The sequence below is a fragment of the Nasonia vitripennis genome, chromosome 4 (assembly GCF_009193385.2).
Source record: "Nasonia vitripennis strain AsymCx chromosome 4, Nvit_psr_1.1, whole genome shotgun sequence".
Classification (NCBI taxonomy): Eukaryota; Metazoa; Arthropoda; class Insecta; order Hymenoptera; family Pteromalidae; genus Nasonia; species Nasonia vitripennis.
The window spans coordinates 3,724,740-3,734,584 of record NC_045760.1 but is presented as its reverse complement, the minus strand read 5'-3'; the positions used below and the strand labels follow the sequence as shown (position 1 = coordinate 3,734,584).

The 9,845-nt window shown below is 40.6% G+C and overlaps 2 protein-coding genes and 1 long non-coding RNA gene across 18 annotated transcripts in view; 1 reads left to right on the top strand and 2 right to left on the bottom strand.

Moving 5' to 3' along the window:
* Positions 1–7: 7 nt before the first annotated feature.
* On the bottom strand, positions 8–2,423 carry LOC100113855 (UDP-glucose 4-epimerase). Of its 2 annotated transcripts, none has more exons than XM_031928734.2 (7): positions 2,152–2,423; positions 1,723–1,907; positions 1,520–1,638; positions 1,142–1,432; positions 873–1,053; positions 503–787; positions 8–416 (listed from the first exon to the last, which is right to left on the bottom strand). In XM_031928734.2, exons 2-7 carry the CDS (start codon positions 1,850–1,852, stop codon positions 364–366), a joined length of 1,059 nt encoding a protein of 352 aa, XP_031784594.1. In that variant the 5' UTR covers positions 1,853–1,907; positions 2,152–2,423; the 3' UTR covers positions 8–363. The 2 variants fall into 2 exon arrangements, with proteins under 2 accessions (XP_031784594.1, XP_016840913.1); XM_016985424.3 differs by having other exon boundaries at positions 2,066–2,180.
* Positions 2,341–9,845, top strand: part of LOC116417156 — a 51,707-nt gene continuing 44,202 nt past the window's right edge. For 9 of the 15 annotated variants that reach the window (XR_004227439.2, XR_004344832.1, XR_004227435.2 and 6 more), the window contains exons 1-4: positions 2,605–2,896; positions 3,093–3,342; positions 3,465–3,729; positions 4,350–4,444. This is a non-coding gene — a long non-coding RNA (uncharacterized LOC116417156). Of the gene's footprint in view, positions 2,458–2,604; positions 2,897–3,092; positions 3,392–3,464; positions 3,865–4,349; positions 4,445–9,845 lie in introns of those variants that run through there. The other 6 variants (XR_004227445.2, XR_004227444.2, XR_004227446.2 and 3 more) reach the window with 6 other exon arrangements.
* Positions 8,063–9,845, bottom strand: part of LOC107981007 — a 95,586-nt gene continuing 93,803 nt past the window's right edge. Inside the window, exon 4 of the mRNA XM_016984831.2 lies at positions 8,063–8,255. Within this exon, the coding sequence (XP_016840320.2) occupies positions 8,086–8,255 (170 nt within the window). The 3' untranslated portion in view covers positions 8,063–8,085. The remainder of the gene's footprint in view (positions 8,256–9,845) is intronic.

Sequence of the window (9,845 nt, the reverse complement as noted above, 5' to 3'; positions counted from 1 at the left end):
ACATTGGTTTTTGTAAATAATTTTTTTTTATTTCCATTTCATTGTAGGTACAAATATAAGTTTATCATAGCCAGTAGAACACTAAATACATCATAATATTTGTGTATAATGGAAATAAATAAATCACTCAATATATGAACATAAGAATCTGTACTTGCTAATGCAATAAAATGTATGTTATATTTTAAAAACTGTATATTACATTTGGTTAAACTTTGGTAACCATAAACCACCAATGGTATTAACAACTAAATATTCTTCAACACATGTAACAAATATTAAAATAATCTAAGCAATCAATAATTATTATTGAATAAATTTAAAATTTATATAAAAAAATTCGACATGAATCTTTGGTTATTGTCAATTGCTAAAGCCGTTTGGATTTTTTTGTTGCCATCTCCATGTGTCTGCACCTATGGACAAATACATTGAATAAGTTTTTGATTAGAATTTTTGTAACAACAAATGAGTTATAAAAATACGGAAAAAAGAAAATTACACATATCGTCGATATTTTTAACTGCAACCCAGTCTAATAGTTGTTTGGCTAATTTGGCATCAGCATAACTTGATGCTATATCTCCTGGCCTTCGTTCTACTATTTTATATGGAATCTTTTTGCCAGATGCTTTTTCAAAGGCATTTATCACTTCAAGCACCGAATAACCATTGCCACTTCCTAAATTGATTGCCTGGAAACCAGTAGGATTTTTCGTTTTTTGATAAATCAATGCTTTCATGTGACCTGATGCTAAATCCATTATATGAATATAGTCTCTAACGCCTAAAACAAAGATGATAATTTCAGAAATTCATTATCTAATCATGTTTCCTGTAGATATAGCATGTCATATTCCGAATTTATTTACCAGTCCCATCTGGTGTATCATAGTCATTGCCATATACAGAAAGAAATTCTCTTTTTCCTACAGATACTTGAGCAATAAATGGCATTAAATTATTAGGAATTCCATTTGGATCTTCTCCAATTTCACCAGAGGGATGACCACCCACTGGATTGAAATATCTTAGTGATATGACAGACCAAGTCTAAAAATAAAAATTTCAATAGTTTTACTCAAGTGAATGATTAGATAAATCAAATCCATTTTTCAAGTTTGGTTGTTTATATGCGTACCTTATCAGAATTACAGAGATCTTTTAAAATTTCTTCCATCATAAATTTAGTTTTTCCATAAGGGTTTGTGCAGTCACCAGTTTTCATATCTTCAGTTAAAGGTAATTTTTCAGGTACACCATATACAGTAGCGCTGCTTGAATATATGAATCGTTTGACATTGTTTTCTCTCATGACTTCTAAGAGATTCAATGTACCACCAACATTTACTTTGTAATACTCTAGTGGTATTGTGCATGATTCACCAACAGCTTTCAAAGCAGCAAAATGTATGACACAAAAGAATTTGTACTAAAAGTAGAATATTTATCTTAAGTATTTAAATAATGTTAGTAATAATCAAATTATGAAGCGATAACTGAATAACCACATGAATACCTTTTTAAAAATATCAGATATAGCCTGCTTATTTGTTATGTCACAGTTAATAAATATCACTTGTTTATTAGTCAATTTTTCCACTCGTAAGATACATTCTGGCTTCTCACTTCCTTTTCCTGGAACATATGAAAAGTATTCAATGATGCAAGTAGAATATCTTAGCCAAAACTTCATTTGCAAAATTTTCTAGATGGTCTTACCTTGAAAGGCATTGCTAAGGTTATCAATAACCACCACCTGAAAGTCAGCGTTAAGAAGTTCCAAAACCGTATGTGAACCAATATAACCAGCACCTCCCGTCACCAGTATATTTCGTGTTTCATCTGCCATTGCTGCTGCTTTCTAAGCAATCATTCGCTACTCAATACTTAAGGTACCTAATAATCTACAAAATATCAGTTGGAATATATTTAGTGTTAGTAAAACAAGTGCTCAGGAAAAAAACAATTTTTAAATAGTGCTCAACAAGTAAATTCATAAATATTCCACGAAAAGTATGTTTTAATTACACGTCGTCTAAAAATAGCAAGGTTCAAACGTTACCATTCAATGTGTTAGTAGATAAGTACTAGAGTAAATTATTTTATGTAAACAAATATATGTTTAGAGAGAGTCCAGTAGAAACTAACCTCACTTGGCCAGGCGCCTCTGATCGACTGACTTTATCTCGGCATAAGGTCGACCACGGAGATATCGCATTTTGACGTGGCGTCATTACGTAAGATTTAACGTCAGCAAGTGCATTCAATCCGCCAATGATTTATATCCGTGAGCATTTTGCGCGTTAGCTTCCTGGTCAGGTAAATCCTGCGATATAGGTACGCGAAAGCTGTTGCGCGGCCACTCAGCTGATTGTCTATCGATTTGTCAATCTTCATGAGCGTAAACTTCCACATTGTTTACTGAAAAAACGAGGACTGTTGCAAAAGTAAAAGGTTTATCTTGCTTCGATAAAAATTAGCTAAGAGTTTTGTGTCGCACGTAATTGATTGTTATTGATAACCCTGTTTTTCTTCAGCCAATCCACATCGAGTTTATTTTATTCATCACGATGACTGTATATACCGATGACTCGATGAGTTTACGAACACAAAGTGATATTCACGGAGACAGAACGCGGAATCTTTGAATATTTAAACGAGCATGCCACACTCTTGTTTTATTGATCATAATTTCGGTTTTCCTAAATCACTTTTATCAAATATATTTTATTTTCGGGAGCTCAATTCGAAGTTCCCGCCGTTGCAATTATCGCTTTGAGAATTTCGAGATATATCGCTAGCCCATGGTTTCGAGATGATTTGAACCCTCCTATACTTGGATTCTGCAGAAAACGTAAACATAGTCTTTTTGATGAAAGAAAATGAACAAACGGTATTTATTTGCAGTTTTAATTGTTTAGTTTCCTGATTCATGTTTATCCACAAGTTAAATGCTTAGCATTGACAAATTTTTTGACACAATACCGCTAAAATCAGTTTTAGGGTTATGTCTATATATTTGATACTCTGATCTTGGAGTTTACAAAAGTTTTGTTACTTATTATTTATTTTCAATAATTTTTTTTCAGACTGATCGAAGAACCTACGAAGCACAGTAGGTGCGTGAAAAGAAAAAAAACGGCATGGGTGAGCAGGACAGATTGTGTTTAGTTGAGCAGGGGAGTCTCCCCTTTTTAAAAAAGGGCTACTATCACCCCTTTCCCCCATAAAAAAGGGTTGTTAGGCAGCACAACTTTTGACTGATCTTTTTTGGCTGTGTGCTGTGAAGTTTTTTCTGCAATCAACATTTTATAAAATCTGGAATAAACATCTGCAGAGGTGCAGTGTATATTTATTTCATGTGTAAAAAATATTTCAATAACATTTTGTGCGGATATATCTTCTATAAATACTTTCCATGTAAAAAAGTCCTGAGTGACAATATTTTTCCTGCTCTGTAGGCAAAACACGAAGGGCACACCCCTTTAGTCAAGGGATTTAGAATGCGATACAGGGGAACGGAGAGCCAAGGACCAACGGAGATGGAGATAGTAGGCCTGCGTCTCTCTCTGTTCACCCTGAGAGCAGCTCCACGGCAAGGGATCAGCCAATGGCAGCCTCTGGCTATATAGCATACAAGAGCAGAATCGGACTCCGTCTACAGGTCTCTGTTAGGAGAGTAGTTTAGTCACGCAGGGACTCCCACTGCCTCTACTTCGGTGCTCCGTCAGTATCTTTTAATCAGTTAAAGGGTGCATGTGGGGTTGGTTTATTACCAAAGTATTACTTTATTATAAATTACAATTCTTATCAAGAAAATACTGTGCAAGTTTCCTAAGTGCCTTTTCTTTTTATCAAATAGTGAGCCGCAAGCTTTCTTTGTTGAACAATTACCATCAGAAAACGCTACATCCAATATAAAAATATTGCCTAAGTTTCATCTTACCAAAAATGAATCCTTGTGTAAATGATGCTTGGAAAAAAGGCATTCAGATTAAAAAATTCATAGTCAATATATATGCTGTCGAGGGGGAAGGGTAGGGTGAGGGTAAAAAAGGGTAGACTGCTTCAGGCTTTACATTCCCCTTTCGTATGCTCAAAGCTAAAAGAGACCAATGGGTGGAGCTTCTTTTCCCTTCCATTTTGCATCTCAGGAGTTTCAAGTTAAAGTTCCATCAGTCCTTCCTGGTCCTTCCAGAGACACACACATACATTTTGATTTTCTGTATGGATTTTTTTTGACTTGTACAAAACATACACCATTCATACCTCGTTTATTTCGAGCTTTTTCTTTACTTACTAATTTGTCATTACTCATTGTATTTATCAGTGTTTTTTACTTTTAGCTTACAAGTTCAAGTGACGTGAAAGTGAAGTTGCAAGAGAAGAAAAATTTGAACCACGATGGTATCGCTATACAGAAAATTTAATTTAAAGATTGGTGAGTAATATAGCTGACATGTTTTCTTCAAAGTTTGAAATATTGAAATTTGAAACACAAAAATAATTATTTTTCATAATATTAGTGCAAAAATATGAAACGTTTGCATTAAAGTGTTAAGCAAATGTTCAATATGAATGTGTACTCAACTTTTATTTCACATTTTATCACGATTCAAATAAAAATGTTCAATACGTCATTAGAAATTATTGAGCAATTCCCTATCCTGTATTTTAAGCCAGTAAAAGACACCTTTAAATCATTTAATAAGAAGCGACGTCAATGACTTTGTTGAAAGCTAAAGTTGTAAATTAGTAAATATATAATATCGAATTTTATACTACAACTAATTTATACAAAGATTTATCGTTTTTTAAGCGCTTCATTGATTTTTACAAATATCTTATATGTAAAATTTTTGATTATAGATTTCCTCCTGTCATTAAAAATATTATCTGAAAATTGATTTTAAAGATCACTTACTGACAATCACAAAAGGCTTTTCTATTGCCGTAAGAAAGTAGTGTTCTGCCTTGCCGTACAGTAATCCGAAGGTTTACTCATTAGTCCATTGATGTCGCCACTTGTTACCTTCCCTCCACTCGACTTTTTTCGAATAAAACAAGTAATATTGAACAATCGCGTTGCTAATTCACACATCAGCGCAGTACTTACAAACTTTACAGCAAAAGCCACTTATACTTATGCCATAAACACATCACGTTTGCAACGAATAGCATAAACAATCGAGTATACTAAAAATCAGTAAAGCATCTCAACGAATTCCTCTCGAGCTATCCAGAACCTTTAGAAAAAATAACACCTCCGAAATCATTATTCGCGTGTATACGCACTCGATCCCTCCCACGTCAGCTGACGTCTCTTTCCCGGGCGCTTATCGTCTGGGTCGAATCACGCTGAAGGCGCGTCCCGGCGGCTTCAAAGCCTCGCGAAATTGCGGGCTTTGCGTTTGCTTTGCGTTTACGCGAAAAGTCGAGGGCCGACGAAATCCTCAAAGGGACGATAGATTCGAGAGGGACCGGGGAGAGAGAGAGAGAGAGAGAGAGAGAGGGAGAGAGTGACGTGTTTGCATTTTTATCCCCCTCGGCTTGACGTCAGACTTCTTCTTTGCGTCGGGAAATAAATCGAATAATTTTTGGGAAGGACGCTTATGATGTATTTATTAATCCTTTGTATAAAATGCATTATTTAATCGAGAAGAGAAATCCACGGAGTGGTAATTCAATATTTTGAATTTTGAACGCAATAACAAGCTTGATTGTCAAAAAAGTCATTATTCTATGAAAAAAAGGCGCGGACAAGTGCCTCGGGTAGGGGTTGCATTATTCAAATAATAGCTGGCGCGAAGAAAGACTATTTCTCGTCGCGCGCAGGCGATCGTCGACAAAAGAAGCTTTCGCGACTTTTTCGCGCAAGAGAGAGCAGAAAAATGAAAGGTTCTGAGCTGAGCGGGATAGGAAAGGGGCTCGGGGAAGAATGGACTTGACGGGGCGAAAATCATGAAGGCCGGAAGCGGAAACGAAGCAGCTCGCATTCGTGACGTCAGTCGCGCGCCCTCGCAAGAGCCTTTTCTCTCTCTCTCTCTCTCTCTCTCTCTCTCTCTCTCTCTTCTGTCCTGCCGAGCGACGTTTCTATACTTTTTCCATACATACTCGAATCTCGAATTTTACAAGTTTCGCGTGAAAAATATTCGATTCATTTCTCGACAACCCTACAACAGCGTCGTGCAGACGACACCGCCAACACAGATCGAAAAAGTATAGGAAGCTCGATCTTTGTTCCCCGGACAGTGCAGCATTGGTATTCCGCTGGCTCTCGCGCGACGCGTCTTCACCCTCGCATCCCTTCATGCATAACGCGGAAAGAGAATACGTGATTCGGCCGCCCTTTGCGCATCATCGCAGCACACAGCGTCTTCCGATGTCTCACGCTTCGACTAACTCTGTGTTCTCTGAGCTGGGATGACGGCGAGATTGCGCTCGCGCGAATTCGGCTTTGCTAGGAATACTGATTTTTCTCTCCGTAGAACGTAATCGGATTCTGTTTTCTCTTCGGAAAATAGCACTCGTATGCGGCGATGAAATTCAATGAAACGCTCGTAAAACAAGCGAATAAAGTCGATTGGAGAAGACTTGGCCATTGGAAATGAATGTATATTCAAAATTGCCCTCGGCGTATAAAGCTCGTCCCTCGATCGCTCGCGACTTTTATGTCTTTATATTCGCAGGCCGCCGAGTTTTCCGCGACGTAACGCCGAGCTTTACGACCAGACGTGTGTATATAGGCACGTGTAGAGCTGGCTGGGATAGCTAAAAACGTCGTAAAAGATCTCCGGCGTTGGTGGTACTTTGTATAAGGGCGGCTCTATGGAAAAGGGTGAGCTTTATAGCGCTGCTTTCACGACGGCGCGAAATTATCGAGTCTTGAATGTATTAGAGATTGTTTTTTCGCTCAAAAACAACGGAAAACGATTAAATATTTACCGCGCGAGAACAAAGAGCTCATCCTGGCTAATAATCTATTTATTCAATCCAGTCAAGCCGGTATATAGTAGTGCACAGCACATTCATCTCCCGAGGAATAACAGCTAGCGAGCCTGACAAGAGAGAAAAAAGCTGCAGTCACTGATCAGAGCTCCGCGTGTGTGTGTGTGTGTATGTGTGGGTTACACAATCAGGGGTGCATTTATACTTTGTTGATGGCGCTCGCTCTCTCTCTCTCTCTCTCTCTCTCTCTCTCTCTCTCCCACGATATCCGAAGCTCAACCCCTTCCTACCCCCGCCGCGCGTGATGGCGAAGGTGGTCCATCGCCCGGAGTGATTGATCGTCGCGACACCCCTTTCACGTTTTCGCGGATCAGTCACGCGCGCGATTTTCCCGCCGATTCGAATCATGTGTACCGTGTGTGGGTGGGGTATGTGGAATGATGGACTTTTTGCGCTTTGTGCGCGCTTTCTTATCGTTATAGGTAGTTGCCGTTGGTGATTAAAAATGAAGGGCTGAAAATGGGAATGACGAAGGGATTGTCGCTGTGACTCTACTGTCGGGTGTGACGTCTGCATATTTTTTCGACCGCGAGACGATAAGGCTCCTCGTTTATTCTGGCGGAATAACGTAATGGATTTAAATACACGCGCGCGACAAAGGGGACTTTTTGCAGCGACGAAAAGCTGCAGCAGCTCATACATCAGAGCCACACTTTTCTCGGGACGTAGAGCTGGCCGCTGCGTTAACTTTTATATCTTATCCATTAGAAGTTCCATTTGGGACCCTCGGCAGCTCGCGCCGGCGAGAGCTGTCATTTCCAACGTTGACGAGTTATATACGCGACGTCATTGATATCCTACACCGTCGAGCTGATGCCATAGCCTCCGTCGTCGTCGTTGTCGTCGTCTCCCAGTTTCGTCCCAGACCTATACACGTAGCTATAAGAAGAAAAAGGGGTGCAGAGTGGCTTTCTCGATCTATATAGCGTCGTTGGTCTATTAGCGAAACTTGCTTGCTCTCGCGCGCTCTTGTTCCGCCGGGCAGCTGTCCTGTGTGCGTACAGAGTCGGAGGGAAAATGAGGCTCTTACGCTGTACACCGTCTTTTCTGCGGCTGCGGAAGCTTCGACAAGTTTTATTTCGCTGTTGTCTTTTTTTTTTTCTCGTTGCTTCTCTTTTCTGTCGTCATAGCTCGCGTGGGAAGTGGATTTTTGGTCGGTGCGCAGGGATGTTGGTCGGGTTTAATTGAAAATCCAGGATGTGTATACTGGCTACCAAGTGCTGCCACCTCGACTAATACAGCTCCTGAAACAAAGCGCATACAATAAACAACCACGAGGCTATTCCAAATTCCATGCAAAACACCCCCAGCATATACCCAGCAAGCAATCTTCATTCCCTCGCCCTCTTCTCTCCCGCACTCGCTCAGTCAGTCAACACGCGAATACACACAACCAAGCCTGCTGATGGCAATAAGCTCAAGCGCATTCGTATATATAAATATCCTCTCCATCAGTCGCGCTCAGCATCTCCCTACCCACAATACATCAAGCGACTCTCTCTCTCTCTCTCTCTCTCTCTCTCGTTCTCTCGCGTACGAATATACTTAGGCCTGCGCGCGTATATCGATCGCCGGCACAATACTCGCCCTTATACACATCAGGCATCTCGGCTCTGGCGACACCGAAAATGCCTACGATTCCTTACATTAATTATATCGCCGCGCGCCCCTTTAAGCTACTGCGGCGTTACTCACACACATACGTGCGTGTATAATAGGAGGGAGTTTTCGAGTCTGCGGAAATCCGAAGAAACTTTTGCTCGGCCGTTATTTATTATCCGACGCCGGAAAAGCTACCTTTTGCCCGCGCGGCGTCGGTATAATTCTTTGATTGATGAAGCCGCTGCTTTTACGCGTTCAACATCTAAATAGTAAATTAACTTTTTTCCTTGTTTATCAGAGCGTGTGTGCGAGCGTTGTTGGAAGGGAGAGTTTCGGTCGGAGCGAAATTGGAAAGCGCGTGCGATTGAATATTTGAAAGAGACTATCGCTGAGTGGCTACTCCACGTCCCCGGGGAAGAGCTTCGATTATGCTTTCCGTTTACTTCCTTTCCTAAAACGCTTACTTCGTGGCTAATCTTTGTACGCGCTCGTTTTCGAATTTCCGATGAAGTCGGATAAATTATTGTACCAGGGCCGATTTTTAAAGCATTTCGAAATCCCCGCGGAGCATCTCGCCTGAATTTCCCTCTCCAACTCCACTCGACGGAGGCTCGTTCGATTGGCAGAATGTGTTTTTCCGCAGGCCCTCGACACACGTCGCATGAATAAAAAATATCCTTCAAACTCGAAGCGCTGCCTCTGAGCTCCTATCGGCCGATTGTTGTACACACTCGAATATTCGACGGACTCGTCTCTCTCACGAGTAGTCCTGCATAAGGTAGAGGGACGGAAGGTTGGAAGGAAGGAAAAGACTGACGCAGCTCGCGGGAATATCCAAAGAGGCCTCTTTCATTATTCAGTCCTCGATATACCGAGGTAAAAGCTGCCGGTAGAATTTCCCTCTTGAGAGGGAGAGAGCGAGATATTGCCCGGGCGATCCCCAATAATCGTACGTTTGAATCCGCGGCAGCCGCTTTTTATAGAAAATCGTAAAGCCGATGTATGTGAGCGAGCCGCTCGCGTACTTATTTCTTCAGGGAAGAGCCACCACGACGCTTGGAGAGAGATAAGATTAGGACTGTAAATATCAATTCGAACGATATCGGCTATACAGCGTTTCCAGCGCTTTAACTTTCCGCTTTGAAGATAGGTCGCGCGAAGGCACTTCTCATTTCCCTCAGCAGATTCTTCGTATAACTGCAGCCGAGTGAAGAGAATGCACGACAACATGA

Excerpts from the sequence above, each read along its gene's own strand:
- LOC100113855 (XM_031928734.2), bottom strand. The coding sequence starts at position 1,852 with ATGGCAGATGAAACACGAAATATACTGGTGACGGGAGGTGCTGGTTAT. Across the intron at positions 1,433-1,519 it reads TATCTGATATTTTTAAAAAG|TACAAATTCTTTTGTGTCAT; the intron begins GTATTCATGTGG and ends TTCTACTTTTAG. Across the intron at positions 1,054-1,141 it reads ATCTCTGTAATTCTGATAAG|ACTTGGTCTGTCATATCACT; the intron begins GTACGCATATAA and ends TTTTATTTTTAG.